Here is a 17,896-nt window from a genome sequence, read left to right as displayed (position 1 = left end):
ATAATTCAGGGGAACATATTTATAAAGTGACTTGGGGTCTCACAGCAGGGTCTTAGGCATTCAATCTGCCTCAGATAACAGAACAATATGGTGACAGTTCAGGATCTCAGGGAGTTAATGGACAACTCCCTTCACCCAAATACCCTGTCTTCTTGAAGTTTCTTTAGTAGGTTTTGAATGGGACTAGACTTTTATTGGTTGATAAAGGGGAAAAATAATCACTATATGATTAAGTCAAGAGGTTCTTTGTTCAGTTCTGGACAGCCCAAGCATTAGGGTGCCATGGGGATCAAGGAACTGACAATGTGGGGACTTCAGTGGTGGACTAACCCTCATCTTGACTTAATGTGCCACAGAATGGAATAAGAGTCCATGACTCTTGTGGGTGGAGGGCTAACAGTAACAGGTCATGGCTAGAATAAAGGAGAGTTAAGGTTCTGATCTGGTAGCTTCTCTGAACTTACTGACTTCACATTAGAAAATTCTTGGTAAACATTAGAAAGTTCTAGACAAACTTTTGATCCCAAGATCCAAGAAAACTGGTTGACAATAGCTTCTCCTCCCCGAGAGACATCACACCAACAAAGGGGGAAGGCCACATCAAATGGCAAAGTCATGCAGTGACCAGCTGAAGGGAGAACTGGACTTAGAGGGAGAAGCACTTGCCTCTTTGATCAGGTTCATAAATCTAGGTCCAAGGCGCCATGGCTTATGACGATGGCATTGTAGGGAGCTGACCGTCAGCTGTGAGGCCCGATGGGAGGCAATGGCCACCATATACACAGCGTCGTACATCAGAGCTGCTTCAGTCTGTGGAGGAAAACACACTATATTTTCAATCCGCCCCTTGCATACCTTATTTCACTTGCATCATCATTGTCCTTGCTTGCTTTGATCCTATTTTTCTGAGCTCAAAGTTCATTTATTCTGCAGGTGAGCAGTTTTCACTCACCAATAACCATTTTTCTCCAAAATAATACTTTACACTCCAGAATAAACTAGAATCAAATTTATGTTTTTTCTCTGTGTGTGTTCTTGAGAAAAAGAGCAACTCAGATCAGCCACAAAAGACTTGATTTATGAAACAAATGTTTGGAGTGTCTTATATATGTTAACCATGGTGTTAATATCAACTATATTGGCCAGGTGTGGTGATGCACACCTGTGATCCCAGTTACTCAGAAGGTGGAGGTCAGGAGAATCACAGTTCAAGGCCATCCCAGGCAAAATTTAGTAAGACCCCCATCTGAATCAATAAGCTATGTGTGTACACCTGTAATCCCAGGTACTCAGAGGTATAGGTAGGAGAATTGTAGCTCTCCAAGGCTGGTCTTGAGCAAAAATATCACACCATATCTAAAAAATAACTAAAGCAGAAAAGGGCTGTGGTATGATTCGAGTAGTAGAGTACCTTCCTAGCAAGCATGACATCCTGAGTACAAATACTAGCATTGCCATAAAAAAAAAAATGGGAAAAGACCAACTATATTGAAGTAGAAATTATGAAAGCTCAGTGTTTCAACATCTGACTTTTCTCTCAGCATTTCCCTATATTTGTTTGTCACTAACTATTTCATATGTAGTAGGAAAAAACCTACAAGTAAAACTAAAGAGGAGATTTCCAGATAAAGATACATGTGTTAGGCAGGTCCATTTACAAGAATCAAAGAGGTTGTAGAATCAAATTCAGCAGAAAGTTTGGGGATCCTCTGAAGAACAGACATGAGGGTCAGAATTTTCTTGTTCATGAAGGTAGGCATTTCTCTTTGGGGCTGGACATCTCTTCTCTTCCTCGTGAAATTCCTCTCATTTGCAAAATTTTACATTACACTCACTGAATTTTATAAAATATACTGCCCCGTGGTTTTCTTTGGGGATAAAAATCTCATAATACCCTCAGATTTTACTGGAGGGCTTTCATTGCTACTTCAAATACATTAGCTCATTTGAAATTCTCAATAACTCCCTAAAATAAGCAGAACACATAGATAAAGCTGTTTACTATATGGGAAAACTATCCTCTAGGGAGGGTATTGATTTCTAGAGGGCTATATGTGCATAGCTGATAATTGGCAGCATTAAACCTCAAATCCAGATTACAGAATGAGAATTATCATGTAGTTTTCTGCAATTAGCTGATTCATTCACCATTAACTATGCATTGATTATGTACTGATGGAGGCATTATTACATTGTGCATTCTATCAGTTGGAATACCTATATTTCAAATCCTCATAATTCTATCCAATCTCTTCCATATAGTCATTTGGTTTTATACATGTTTATTGATAAAAATGTGGGCTTCTTAAAGGCAGAAACTATTTAAATTCAGCTTTTCCTACCTAGCACATTTTTTCAGTTCTGGGGTTTGAATTCAGGGCCTCAAGCTTGCTAGACAGGCGCTTTGCCACTTGAACCATGCAACCCCAGCCCCTAGCACAATTCTTGATGCATAAAAGTTGTTTAATAAATGTTCACTGAAGGAACTAACATGCTTCATGGCTTAAAATGCATTTTTGTGAGAACTGTATAATCTTAAAGTTTTAGATAGTTCACTCTTACAATTGATATAGAGAAGTTACATCAGTGTATAGGGCAGGGAGGATAGCAATTGCCAATGGTTAAAAATGTTCAGATCACTTTAAGATTGACATAATCCATTTTGTAGATAACAAAACAGAGGCTCCAGGAAACTTAGTGATTAGTACAAATCTACCCAGCTAATCAGCTAAATGACCAGGGCTTGACTCCATCCCTGTCTTGTTCCCGAACCCGTGTTCATCATCATTCTGCTATATTAACTTGGATTAATTGACGGAGAATAAGCATTGGAAGATTCAGACTTTGGAAAATGTGTTTATTAAGCACTTATTAAATGTCATGTTATGAATTCTTTCAAACATTGAATTTTTACCATCACCCCTACTCCTTTATGGAAAAGAAACAGATTAAATTGTCTTCAAAGTAGTGGTGGGAAAGCTGATATTCACACCAGTTGTTGGTGCTAGTGTTTATGCTTTTAACCAGGATGCTGTGCTGCCTTTAAACCAAGTTACTTATCACAATAATAGCTCAATAATGGCTTATATTGAGAATTTACTGCATTTCAGGTATTATAAGCATCTTATGTATGTTATCTCTAATTATTAAAATTAATCTTTTGAAACAGATATTGTTCCAGTTTTATAGATGGGAAATTAAGGCTTGGGGAAGTAGAATAATTTGTCTAGAGTTATGTAGTCAGTAAGAGGAGGAGTGAGAATCACAACTCAGGATGCAAAGTCAGATTTCAGAGCTCTTCCCCATAGTCATTAATGCTATTCCACTGTGGACCTTTTTATCAGTAGAATATATATACATATATTTTTTTTTTCAGAAGACCTGGAGTTGTAACTCAGGACCTTGAACTTTCTAGGAAGATGTTCTACCACTTGAGCTATAGCCCAGATCTTCTGCTTTGGTTATTTTGAGATAGGATTTTGCTGGACCACAGTCCTCCCACTTATGTGCTTCCACTGTAGCTGGGATGATAGTCACGTGCCACCATTGCCCACCTTTTCTTTGGTTGATATGGATCTCATGAACTTTTTGCCTTGAACCATGCTCCTCCTGATCTCAGCCTGAGTAGCTAGGATTATAGGTGTGAGCTACAGCATCTGGCAGTATATTATACTTCTTTACATATTTGTGTGTGTGTGGTGTTCCATTGCTATCTATGTGGAATTGGTTCCAGGGCCTCCCTTGGATATCAAGTCCCTTATATAATATGGCTTTGTGTTGGCATGCAACTTAAGCACACTCTCCCAAATACTTTATAAATCTAGATTACTTGTAATGCCTAATATAATGTAAATGCTATTAAATCATTGATATACTATATTGTTTAAGGAATAATGACAAGAAAAAAGTCAATATATATTCAGTACAGGTGCAGTTTTTCTGGAATATTTTTGATAACCACTGCCTAAATCTACAGAGTTGGACATCTGAAGAAACAGAGGGTTAACTGTATTAATTCACTGAACAACTGGTTTAATAGAGAAGTAGGAAGAGTGGGGTTCCAATGGCCTGAATTTTCCATTAACTTGGTTTAGAAGGGAATTTGACTTTCCTTACCAAGCTTGTCTCCACACTGGTAAGGAATAAAATAGTTCAAAACTATAGAACTGATCAGTGCCTTTCAAATCCAAAGAAGAAAACCATTTACTCTAAAAATATGCTCCCCCTTGACATAAAATGTTTTCTTAGATGGGGAAATGCTCATTCTAACTTATTTTTTAGCACTAATAAATTACCACTGCATTTTCTCCCTCTTTCAGTTTTGTGCTGGAGGGCTGCATACTGAACAGCAAGTCTCAAGTCATTTTTGGTAATATGTAATGCAATAGAAATTGGCCTAGATTTCAAATATTCTTCTTCCAAATGTGTTTATGTTCACATTTTATATGTATTGAAAGCTGGGTTTGGGAAAGTGATGGAGAAATCAGCACGTTCTTAATCTAGAAAATCAGTTATCAGGACAGCAATCTCAGCAGGTCCAATAAGACTTGGCAGAGTCTTGGTTGCATAATTTGAGTTTCAATGAACATTTACTAGCTTTTGAGAGACAATGGAAAACAGGGAAAGAGGATTACATGAACAGTTGGAGAATAGGCCTGGATGGTTCCATTTACACAAGTTCAGGAAAGGGCCATTTTGTACTACTGGAACAATTCAAGGAATGTGCCTCTTATAAATAAATAATAATATAAATAATAAAATAATCCTTAGTTTTCCTTGTTTTCTCAAATAAGGCATAGTAAGAATTCTGCCTTGGTGTTTCAAAATGTCTTGTTCTTTTATTGACTAAAAATTCAAAAGTCAGCAAGCATCAGCAAGTAAATTCATTCCTATGCCCTAGAAGTTTTGCCTGTATCATGTAATTTGATCCTAGAATGGTATCATATAGATTTATGGATCAGCAAACAGGCTCAGATAAGTAAATAACTTGCTTGGGTCACTTGGTTAGTCAAGAGACATGACCAGGAACCAAATCCAGACATTCCTTATCTGGAAAGACCTTGCTTTTTTACTAATCCAGCTTCCTGTTGTTTTTCATCACAAGAGTAGCAGTGGAGACTTGATGTCTTTCCATAGACCATGATAAAAGAAAATAGTATATGTAGGAGAGCAGGAAAAAACTACTGGCTGACTTCACACTGTGAAGGCATTTGAGCATCTGAGAAGGAAGATGACAGACCAATGTTCTGCTGTTTCTGGGACTCCTGGGTTGTACTGAATCATATATAACTTTGTCCTCAATCAGAGGAGAATCTATCTAAGAATGGGTTTTTCCATTAGCCCAGTCTGTCCCGAAGCTAAGATACTGAATCAAATGCTGAGAATAATTTAAACATAGTGAAAAGAAACAAAGTAGATTTTACAAAAATCACTCCAAATTTCTGATGTGTTAATTAACACTCCAGTTGATAAAACATTATTTCTTTTTTAACCCCAAGATGTTTTTTAGCAGTAAATTTTACTGTTTATGAACTATATTGACTCAGTTTTTTTAATCAACTCAACTCTATTTTTAAAGTTAATTTTTTTTCTTCAATTAAATCTAGAATCAAGATGGTTTTTGAACTTTGGCATGACTGAATTTTCTATTTTCAGATTTGGATATGTTTTGACATATAATAATACTCTTTGAAGATTTTATAGAGTATGAAATTTTAGGGAATTTTTAATAATTAAAAGTATTGAAAAAAATAGACAAGTAGGTAGGAAGTCAAAACATATGAGTTTTTCCTATGTAAGTTTCTGATTCCTATGTTGTATGTTTATATCCTAAATCTATAAACGTATGGTGGCAAATGAAAAAAGTATGACTGTATAGAGCTACAGGGAAATTCATCTTGGAGAATAGTGAGATAATACACGATTTTAGGGAATGCAATTCAATTATAGTAAAGGCCTTACTTACAATTATTTATAATAGTAAATAGTGGTTATGATGAAATTTTTCAATAACCTTATTACTTTAGAATAAATCATGCATATTTCTTTTTTTCTTTTTTCTTTTTTGGTAATACTGGAGTTTGGACTCAAGGTCTTAGCCATGCCTCCAGACTCTTTGTGCTTTTTAATTATTTTTCAGGTAGGGTCTTATATTTTTGCTTAGGCCGGCCTCAGACCATGATCTTCCTAGCTATAGCCTCCTATGTAGCTGAGATCATAGGCATATATTTCTTATTTGTAGGAAGTTGCCTGGACATTAATAAGAATATTTCAGTTCTATACAAATAGTTTTCATATAGCATCTTGTGTTTCAGTAGATTAACTCATATTTGTTGACTGCGTTAATGCTTTCATAAAATACCTATTTATGGAGACTTACTTTGGACCAGAACTTTTCTAGCTCTGAGGATAGAGCACAGTGAAAAAAGACAAAGAACGTATCCTCATGCTGTTTGTATTCTTGTAGAGGAAGATACTAAAAAAAGCAGTAAGTCAAAGTATATCATAGGAGGTTATGAGGGCAAACACGTTGGGCAGAGAGAATAACAGAGAGGAAGCCACCACAGTGTGTATGGATTCCTGGAATGCCTCTCTGGGGAAGTGGTGTCTGAGCAGTCTGGATGGTAGTGGGAAAGCAAGTGCTTGATGTGCAACAATGAATAAAAGCTCAGGATCTTATACATAGACCTGATGGAATTGAAACTTGGCATTATTTCTTTATGGCTTTTTTTCCTTTTCTCTCTTTTTAAAATTAGCATATATTATTTGTACAAAAGGAATGAAATGAGACTTCTTATCTTTAGAGTACAGCAGAAAGAGTTTGGATAGAGGCAACTTGAGAGCAAAGATGTCTTAGCATTGGACCTGGATTTAGGGCCAGGGGGTGTGTTATCTTGACTTGATGAAAATACTTCCTATCTGTGCCCTTTCCTCTTAATGAAAATACAGTTTCTGTGTCCTTAAATCAGACAGATTCAGGTGAAACAGAAAAGAATGAAGTGTGATGCAAGCTCTGGACAATAATGATGATGGTGTGCCTTATGTGATCAATTTCAGAGCTACATCTGCATGGCTGTTGGAGCCAATGTTTAGTGGGTGCTGCATTCTACCACTGTTTTGGACTAGTATTGACATGACCTTTTATAGTTATGCTGTGCATTAACAACACTTTAGTAAACCAATCTCTTCTGGTTTGGTTTCATAATAATAACAACTATAAGAACTCAGCCTTGAAATCCCTTTCTTAGACTGGATACCTCTGGACAGAACAGGGTATCTTCTAGTCCCTGGGACTTGGCTGTACTACATTTCCTGCTCATGGGGTTGGCATTAGCGCAGGCCACTGGCAGCAGCCCCAGGAAGCACCATCACCATGTTCCCAGCCTGTTTCTGTGAAAATTCCACAGATTTGTTGCCCTTTTTCTGTGTTCTTCCTCATCTTGGTCAAGATGTGCGAACTATTCTGTCAGCTCAGTATAATTGAGCTCATACACTGTTGGATGTTTTTGTAAATTAAGCTATATTGTTATGTATATTTTAACATTTGGAATAAATTTATAGTCTCTGTAAAAACAGCTTCAAAATCTAACTCCTCAGTCATACACACCAAGTACAGGTAAAAATGATTCGGAAGCGAATCTTGTAATAGAAATCTTGATGGAAGACAAGGAGGTACTATTCCGCTTCCCTTTGGAAGCCAGTATTTCCCTGAAAATTCTCTCCTTGTTTTTATTCAAAGCAACATTTTAATGAAAAGCTGCTATTTTCACCCCAAGGCTAATTTGTATCAAAATGCTTTCCATCAGTATCTCTCAGATCACTGTGTGTTTTAAGAGTTATTTCAGGTTTGCAAAACAGTCAGGGACTCTGAACATGGAATCATCCAGAACCACTTAATTCATTCATTTATTTCTTTTCTTCATTTGTTTGTCATAGGAGAAAGAAAAAAGAAGTCCCTAGTTCATTTCTCAGTGAGATGGTACCTTTCAGTTATCAGCAAATTGCATCTTAAAAGTAAGAGTGCTTCTCTGGATGATGGGAACAGAGAATGAAATGCTATGCCAATTTAAAATGCTATTTCCTGTTAGCTTTCCCAATCTCTTTCCCCTTAGGTGCCACTGTTCATACATAGGAAGCATTTTTTTTGTAGTTCTTTCCTGCTATTTTCTTTTTCACCCAAGGAGCCTCATTAGAGAAATAAAAGGGGGGTAGGTACATTTGACAACAAGGGACAAATGATGCTAGAGAGATGCTCTCTGATGGGGCAGTTAGGCGATTTTTCTGATTGGGAGAGTACCTCTGACTCGCAAGGAGACAGGCTTGGCATCTGCTTCAAGAGCGACATATGGCTAGTGTTAAGCACTATCAATGTCTACAGAAGGTTGCCTAAACCTGTCCAGGACTGGAAGAACAGGAACACACAGTTTGTAGGTAAATCTGGCATTTTTCCACATCCGCTTCTGCTTGCTGAGCTGTGGCAGAAGCACACAGGTAAACTGGCACTGCCTAACATTCATAAGCAGGTTGTTCCTCCTCTTTCACCCCTCCCCAAGGCCACCTTCCCAGGGGAAACACTCTTCGTTTGCCTTTGCCTTGGTTCCTGCTTTGTCTTCATTTGACTGATGGTGGTGGCTACTGTCATAAACTTTTTTTTTTAAATCTGAGACAAGTGCAGCTAGGAATCTAAAAATAGCAGCTTTTCATAGTTGGCTCAACCTTTCAAAATATCTAAAAAGCCTCCTCTTCCTCTTTCTCATTGAAGTCAGGGCACACATTATAATAGCATTTCTTCAAAGTATAGAAAGATCTGAAATTATTATTTTTTTTGGCAGTTCTGGGTTTTGAACTCAGGGCTTCATGTTTGCGAAGCAGGTGCTCTCTACCACTTGGACCACTTCTCTAACTATTCGTTTTTGCTCTGGTTGTTTTGAGATAAGGACGCACTTTTTGTGCAGGCCAGCCCAGACTACAATCCTCCCAATCTCAGCCTTCTATGTAGCTGGGATGATAGGCATAAACCACTACACCTAACTATTGGTTAAGATGGGCTCTCACAAACTCTTTACCTTGCTGGCCTGGAACCATGATCCTCCTTCTCTCAGTTTCCCACGTAGCTAAGATTATAGGCATAAGTCGCTGGTGCCAAGTTTGGCATATGAAAGTCTTAATCTAGCCCTAAGCAATTCAACCATGATCTCAAATGATCTCATTTTAAAGCTACTTACTGTCATCATGCCATCCAAAAGGCCAGTCTCAGGCCTGGGTGGGGCCTGCAGCCTCTCCATGGACCACTTCTCGATGATGGATGACACATGAGGGCTGTCAATGTTAAGCAGCCGGAACCCAGTCATATTTACACCACTGTACCTATAGAGTTCCAGATCTAAAGCAAATAAGTCCTGTACAGTATTAAAAATAACAAAGGTAAAAACAAATTAACATTTCAAAGCAAAAGAAAATGAATGATTACAGAAGCAACAAATAGATTAAAATAAAAATAGTAAACCACTTTCATAGCACGTTTATAAAAAAAAGTGTGTTTTTCATTCACAATTCACATACAATCTAAGTCACTCTAAGGCAGGAGTGGTTTTCATTTTTACCCATTTTTTGCAATACTGTTAGAGTTTGAATAAATCAAGAAGAGAAATTTGACTGCCAATAATTTGTATACCCTTGAGCACAGCATACTGTATTCTGACAGCTAAGGATTCTCTTCCTAGCCTATAGTCTTTGAGGAGTTGTAAGGGATATTTGTGTCCATTTAGTTCAATGCTTTTATTTTATAGATGAAGAAACTGAAGTTCTCAGTGGTGACATGACCAGGCTATAAAAGAATCTCTGGTCAATGGCAGTAATCATACTTCTCTATCACATCTTGTTGCTTCAAGCTGTCTGGGTGTTACCCTAGAGGAGAAGTTTGGAAATTTCGTATGTATTTGTCAGGAAGATCATTCTTGGCAGGAAAAAAAAATGCAATCCCTTGACTTACTGATAATAACTCATATTCCATGCAAAGAGGGCATAAAGATTGAGCTCAGACTAAGACCCAAAGGTTCTCTTCAGAGAACATAGGGACTGTGCAGTTGGGTGGACATGCGTCCACTCCCTTTCAGACAATGCTCCAGGAAAGACATTTTACCCATGCCAGTCTTTTCCATGATGGAAAAAGCTGGGTGTAAATCAGAAGTTTCTAAGTTGATTCATTAAAAAAAAGCAATAAAAAAGAACTAACATGATCATTTCATCTTTTTTTCTTATACAAAAAGTTTAGACACAATTTGGGAATAAAACTTTCAAAATAGCATTTGACAGGAAAAAAAAAAAAAAAACAACTTCCATAGAAATTCCTAACCATGCAAGTACTTTCTGAAAGAGCAGCACCAGGTGGGATATGTCGGGAAGTCTGTTTTCACTGAAAGGCAGCAGCCCCAGAAGCCTTCCATGATATCCACATGCAGCAGATACACACAGGTTTACTCTTTTGAAGAACTCCTCAGCATTGCCACCCTTTCCCAAGGCAATGTCAGAGTAGGTGGCAGAACTATCAGAATGCAGCTCGGTGCTGCTGCGTCCATATCAGAAAAAGTAAAGTATCATCTATTTTTTCCTTTGCACAAATTAACTAACTTTTAAAAAAAGTTATGCTAATATCCATGGGAAAAAATGTTGACAATATAGGACAGAATATAGATAAAACTCTAGAAAAATGCTTACAGAAACAAATTTAAAGAATAAGACCTGGAAAAGAGTGATTCTTTTAGTATACTCAATGAATCAAAGAAAAATTGCTCAAGTTACAGGATATTTCATAGAAACTTCTGGCATGCATACTGAATCCCATAGTATATAAGTTTGATATGCTATAATGACTATGTCAAAAATGTGCAAAATTAGTTTGCCCTACAATTTGGGGTTCCTATGCAGTGTAGAATAAGGAACGTCCAAGGTAGGGTTTGTGACATCTCCTTGTAAGTGCAGAAAGAGGAAAACAGGAGAGTGAGGGATGGACAGGAATAAAACTGTGCAATGTCTTTACCCTGAAAAGCCTCCACTGAGGACCAGCCTTCCTAGGTTCTAGTGGATGGTTTCTAGTTGGATGACAAATCGTCCAACACCACCTCTTCACAGTGTGTAACGGTGGGCATATCACCTTGAGTAACATCAGGTGTTCCTGATGATGGGGAAAGGGTGAGCAAAGTAAGACACTTATCCGTCCCCAAGATCACCCTCAACTGTTCTAAAAGAGGAACTGACAAGGACAGCAGGAAGACTGGGGCATAATATCAAAGAAACCTTACTTTAGGAACTTCCAGGCTTTGCCCTCCTTCCCCACCCCGAGCTCAGTAGCAGTAATGATTTTGACAGCTATCCCAAAGTAATCTCATGATGCCCTCCACACCCCTTCATGCTCTCAGGGATACTTGAATCAGGAATGGAATTTGCTACTGTGAATATTATGAGTGTGACAACTCCTTGGTCCTTCTACTAAAGCCTTCAATTCTCCAAATCTGGGTAGATTTTACTTGATACTCCCTGACAGATTAGGAAAGAAGGCTGATTCTTGATTTTCCTCTCACATAAGAAAGTGGAGTGTGTGGTGCTGGGAGGAGTGGTATATGCGTGTGTATGAGTTTGATCTCTGAGGGTCATTGAATGAGAGCTATCACATCATTCTGGTATGTTTAAAAGCCCTATGTCATTCTACCTTGAACTGAGAATCTCTCAGAATTTAAGGCATCAGAATTTCTAAACCTTAGAATCATAATTTTTTCTAGGTGGTCCAAAATGTTCAATGTTCAGCGTGTCTCTCAAACTCCTACTTCTTAACAGTTTCCCCAACACCTGCCAGGTGATTATGGCTTACCTCCACTATTTCCTAGACACAACTAGGAAAGCCACATGAAATTAAAGAATGCCACGGCACACTTCAGTGGAATTGCTAATGGATATAGAAATTGTGCATGATGCTTGTATGAATTTGCACTTTGATGGTTTTTATTTAATGGAATTTCATCCCTTTTTGGTTGCAGATGCATTGATACTCATTAAAAAAGAAAGAAAGAAATCTGGTGTTCAGCATTACTGGATTTAGAAGAGTCTTAAGAAAGTAAAGCAAGTCTCCATGACAATATCCTTCCTGTCTTTAACAATGGAGGGGCTGGCTTTGAAATAATGTGTAGAAATGCTTGCTATCCCATGGAAGACATTTCTACTGGGAGCACTTACCAGGGTTGTGAAAAAGTAGTGATAGTACTCAGTCATCATGCCCATGAACAAAATCTGCAAAAGAGAAATAAGGGGAAAGAATCAGAAGCAGAATCATAATAAGAAATCATTAGTAAGGTGGCTGCCAAAGCTTGGGAAAGAGGACCTAGTAGATGAGAAATCCGAGGCCATTTAGTGGCTGATGTGATACAAGGCCCCTGACCTCCTTATCATTTTTATTACATTATACTGTGTTTGACTTACAGAGAAGTAATTGGTTTCATGATCAAATTTAAAAACAGTTTATGCTCCACAAATTTTAGGCTTGAAGTTCCCCATGAGAGCACAGGGTTTTGTCTTTCTAAGTTTCTGAGTAATTAAATTCATGTTTAGACATGTTACTTATTGTTTCTTAGTCTTGGTATTTCATATGACATTTATTTCAGCATAGAATTCATTAAATGTTGAAATGACAATGCTATTATATAGATACATTTAAATGAGTATTTGTAAATGAGTGTATCTCTGAAAACTGTCTCTCTACTCCTTTTGGTCTAACAGAAATGAGTTGGGGAGAGAAGACTAGTTTGTAGTAGAAGAATGGAGACTATCCTTATATCAATTTCATACTTTCTCTTTTTTTGGTGGTATTGGGATTTTGAATTCAGGCCCTCAAACTTGCTAGTCCCGTCACTTAACACTTAAACTACACCCTCAGTCCTCTTTGTTTAAATTATTCTTTATATGCTTTTGCCTGGTCAACCTTGGACTCTGATCCTCCTACCTCTGCTTCTCTTATCTGGGATTATAGGCATGTACCATTACACCCAGCTTTTTCTTTAAGATAGATTTCTCTAACTTTTTGCCCTGGCTGGCCTTGAGCCATGATCCTCTGTCTCAGCCTTCCAAGTAGCTGGGATTGCAGGTGAGCCACTGCTCCCAGCTTGTTACACTGTCCCTTGATTCTTATTCTCAGTTACCTAATTGGGATCTTGATAGACCCAGAAATTCTGTGAATGTATACACTTTTTTACTTTGTGAGGGAGAGGAGATAAAGGAGATGACTAGAGAGTTCTAGGGAGGTAGTTTATTAACTGTGATCTAACTTTCAAACTCCTGGAAATGGTGTCAACACATCTGAAAAAGTTACCAATGGTTTCCTTCATCTTCTAAATAAGTGTATCACCTTCCTTGGGGCAGGTCTCCAAAAAGACTACTTTGGAGTTACCTCTTGGTTCTGCATAGAAATATATAAGACTCACAAGTTAAATTTCTCAAAGTAGCTTTTCCTACAGAATGGGTCAATTCTGGACATGTGAGACTGCTCTATAGAAGTTTTTAAATTAGAGAGTCTTAGGTTGTGTAATAAAGTCATCCTGAACTAAAAGTCCAGAGAGTGGAGCCTACAGCGGTGGAGAGTTACTGTTCTATGAAAAACATAGACATTGGCATGCACACTTTCCAAGTTCTTTGAAGAGATGGATTATAAAGATCTGCGGAAATGCAATTCAAGTTGTCATTGGTCCTGGAAAGTACCTAAAATATGCAAACTGGAACGATTTTACATAAAAGGGAATGAAAAATGAAGAAGTCATTCAGCCACAGCACAAAACATAGCATGAAACTAATCAGACAATTAATGTTGTCTCTGCTAACATGGAAATCAGAGGATATTTAGTGAAACTGTAATGTGATGAAGGTAAGACAAATGATGGGGAACTCTATGAATCATGAGCCACTGGCATAGAAGCCACTCCTATGGTAATAACAAGACCAGGTACACACAGGGGTTTTTAAAAGGTAGGCTTGCTGTAGGGCCATCAGTGACATTTACAGCCCTGCAATGGGAGGTCTTGTTAGTTGGTCTTTTATATCATTCGAGCTTAAAGAACTGGCCAGCCAGGGTCAGTCAGGAATCCAATTTTTCACTTTGGTTATTAGATAGTGTAATTGTAGCCAAGACAAGTTTTATGTGAAGTGGTAGAGCTGGGCAATGAGGTTTAAAATATTGTTTCTGGAATTGAAAATGAAACACAGATATTTAAGTTTACAGCATTCATTTGGGTAAAATTTCCTTTTTAAACATTTTTACAGAAGATTTTCATTCCCTGTAGAGGTCATAAACACTTATTTTTTTTAAATATCACTTAATTTATAATTAAATTATAGTTTATAATTATAATTTATAATTCCTGGAGACAAATATCCATTTGATTTGCCTGTTACTCAGTGTTAGTAATGAGATGTGAAAATGCCATGAGTAAGCAGTCAACAGGCCTGTTTTTATTACAAAAGGAACACTTGGATCTTTCAGGTATGCTTGTTATTTGCCATTCCAAGAAAATCTCTGTTATCTTTCCTAGCTAGTTGCTTCGGTCAGTGCCTCTTGGTTCTTCCTGTGAATTTCCTAAAGTAGAAATTAAGAAATAAGTGCGCATTGATCATTGGTTTGTCAACTTTGTGACTACTCTAGGACCAGGTGAATGAAAACTTTCTAGATAAGAATGATAAAGGTAGTAGCCCCAAAGGTGATGCTTTTAAGACAATTGTCCTGTACTGTTCTGTAGGCTGACTAGGACCTTCAGTCCTACCTTCTAATGTAGCATACTTTATAAATGAAAGTATTGAATTCACATTATCACTTTCTTTCTGCCTGTTGGTATTTCAACTAAAAGTCATTAAGGGATTAAGAAAATGTCACATCAGGATAAATGTCAGTTTTGAAAATAAAAAGTATAATCAAGTTCTTGAGAGTTTTCTAATCATACTTTGCAAAACTGACTTTTTCTTAGGACTACCTTCTTTGAATTCTGATACTCTATTTGTCTGCTGAACTGACCAAATGGTGCTCACTGGCTGAGGCTGTGTGTATACTTTACTAGGGAAGTATTGGTGGGCACTAGTTCTGGCTCTATTTAAATCCTTTTGAGTCCACAAAACATATCATGTCACTGACACTGCTGTGTAATAAATGTGCTACCAATTCTGCTCATATTGATGGCATCATCCCCTTAACTGAGTTCACTAATTTGTTCTCTTAATGCTTGTTTCTCATAGAACTATTATTGTTAAATAACTTTTGATATAATATCATTGACTCAGATTGGTTGAAGTTAAAAACCCAGCCTGGCATGGTGATTCACACCTATAATCTCAGTACTCAAGAGACTGTGGTAGTCTCTTGATCAGGAGTTCAAGGACAGCTGGGTTACTCAGTGAAACCCTGCCTTCAAAAATGAAAAGAGAAAAAGAAGAAATAAAAAACTCAGCCCTTTGGATAGCATTATGTATCTAAATTAGAGATGATTTTTTAATTATTGTTGTGCTGCAAGTACATTGTGATATTTACAAAAGTTTTAACAATTCACCCTCTCTAGAGATGATATTGAATACCTATTACTCTTGATTTTGGAAGATCTCTAGTTTGGATGCTATTAGCACTGTTTGTCAATTTTCTAACTCAAAGGAGTTGGAGCAGGATCATATTTCCTGTCCCTTGTGCTTACAAGGGTTCAAATGCTAGTTGTAGCCAACAAAATGGGAAGAATACTGACATTTGCCACTTTGCTTTCCCTAGCAAATGTATGCTAGGGTTATCAGTACCAGGACAAACTGTTCTTCTTCTAAATAAATACTTTTTTTTCTGTTTCATAGATGCCATAAGTCATGTAAGTGATCCTGTTAACAAGATTGTTTTGATTGCAAAGAAGATTAAGTTCAAAATTCTGGGTTTTGCATTAGTAGTTAATCAGTAACATAATTTAAATGTTCTGTGTGGACTTCTGTCATCCAGTGTGTTTTCTAACTTTCCCCTAAGTGCCAACTCTCTTCTCCTTTAAGAAGATACTTACCTCTTTGTTTCAAATTCGGTTTTCTAGGCTGCTCTAATTGTTTGTAGAATAAATATATGGTAAGTAAATAAGTACATACATAAATAAATAGGTATTGTTGTGCCAAGCTGAATACTCTTTTTGCTACAATATAGAAAGGGAAACTCTTCAGATCTGATTTAGCTGAGTTAGGTTAGTATAGCAATAAAAAAGGCTTCCAGCCAAACAGTGCACCCCTCAACTCCAAGAAGCACCATTTATAGTAAATCATACTCTATATTACTTCAGAATTAATTATAAGAACTAAAAAGAGACCAGTACTAAAAGTTCTGCACACTTATGACATTCCATTCTATCTGGATGATATAATTCTTAAATCAATAAGGGTTAACATGGCAGGAACTCTTCTAAGATTTTCTCTGTATTATGCTACTAAGTTGGGAAATGCTGCATGACCATTCCTTTTTTCCAGTGGCTAGAAAAAAACTAATGACTTCTTTTATTTGTAGTTATAATGGATCTGCAGTTGGCAGAATTGAAACTCAATGTCACTTGGCTCTTAAAAGGAAAATTATAATGATTCAACTGACAAAGCATATTCCTGGGATGCAGTTATTGCTTATTGCTAACAATGGTGATATCACATTGGTTCAGCTGCTTTCTGAAGTTTTTTGCAATCCTCATGAACCATGTTCAAGGTAGGTAGCATTGATGCTTCTTTAGACCTGCTGTTCTTGATGAAAATGATTTTTTTTTGTACTAGAGTTTTAAACTCAGGGCCTCATGCTTGCTAGGCAGGCACTCTACCAATTAAGATACTCCTCCAGCCCTTTTTTGTGTTGTAATTGTTGAGATAGAGTTTCACAAACTATTTGCCATGGGCTGGGTTTGAACCACAATCCTCCTGATCTCTGCCTCCAGAGTAGCTAAGTTTATAAGCGTGAGCCACCGGCGCCTAGTAAAACTCTTGGATTTTGATGGATGTTATCAATATAGCATGATCAGTGTCAAGGTCATATTTTAGATTGTCTTGTAAGTCTTCATTGAAGTTCAGATGAAGATAACCAAGATAGCTGTGAGATCTAATAACTGTGGTGTCTACAGAGTCATCCTATGAAATAGCTGGAGAGTCTTTTGATCAATAACATATTTGAGAATCTGAAGAAGCCTGTACTATATTTCAATCCAATCATTTCTCAGAAAGCAAAGCAATGCTATGGAGGAGATAGCAACAAAAATTATTATCTGCAAATTCTCAGTATCCATCATTAAGGGCAATCCAATCCATATGTCACAAATAACTGGCATTATGCTGCTGTTGTAGAAGAATAACTTAAAATGGAGCCTGGAGTTCTCCTAGTCAATTCTGAAGTGTTCTTGTAATATTTATATAGGTTTTTATTACTGCTTCTTTCCATTGAAAAATAGGTGTCCTGGAAGTTTATATCGACTAACCTGAAGTATAGTGGTCCTTTTATAGCCTTCTCAATATCAGGATAAATTTAAAACCATCAGACATGGTTTCTAATCAATAATTTCAAGTGAATAACTTCCAGATGTGTAACATGCAATGTGACTAAAATAATAGTTTTACCTCACGATAGAAAGATGTTCCTTCAGCTTAAGAATCTTTAGAAAACCAGTTGAGTGATATCAAGCCTCAGAACAGCAATTTAGGATGAAATTTTGAGCTCCAGGGTGTGTGGCTCTTTTTCATTTGTCAGCTTCATGATGATTTCAGCTGTATTATCCCCTGAATGGGATGCTCCTTTGGCCACTCAGTTTTTAATTTTGATCACCAGTAGAAGAAGCTAGGTATAAGTATGCTTTTAGGTAAGTTTTTATTGTTACAAGAAAAT

General features: G+C 37.2%; 1 protein-coding gene across 9 annotated transcripts in view; it reads right to left on the bottom strand.

The window, feature by feature from the left end:
- Grik1 (glutamate ionotropic receptor kainate type subunit 1) overlaps positions 1 to 17,896 on the bottom strand; it is a 379,854-nt gene that overhangs the window by 97,632 nt on the left and 264,326 nt on the right. For all 9 annotated transcript variants that reach the window (XR_012447881.1, XM_074072841.1, XM_074072843.1 and 6 more), the window contains exons 5-7: positions 12,229 to 12,282; positions 9,225 to 9,398; positions 667 to 810 (exon numbers count right to left, since the gene is read on the bottom strand). Coding sequence is in view for 8 of the 9 variants with exons in the window: in XM_074072841.1 (XP_073928942.1) it covers positions 667 to 810; positions 9,225 to 9,398; positions 12,229 to 12,282 (372 nt within the window). In the remaining variant the exon portion in view is untranslated. The remainder of the gene's footprint in view (positions 1 to 666; positions 811 to 9,224; positions 9,399 to 12,228; positions 12,283 to 17,896) is intronic.

This window comes from Castor canadensis, chromosome 5, assembly GCF_047511655.1.
Source record: "Castor canadensis chromosome 5, mCasCan1.hap1v2, whole genome shotgun sequence".
In the NCBI taxonomy this organism is placed as follows: Eukaryota; Metazoa; Chordata; class Mammalia; order Rodentia; family Castoridae; genus Castor; species Castor canadensis.
This window is presented reverse-complemented; position numbering and strand designations above follow the sequence as displayed.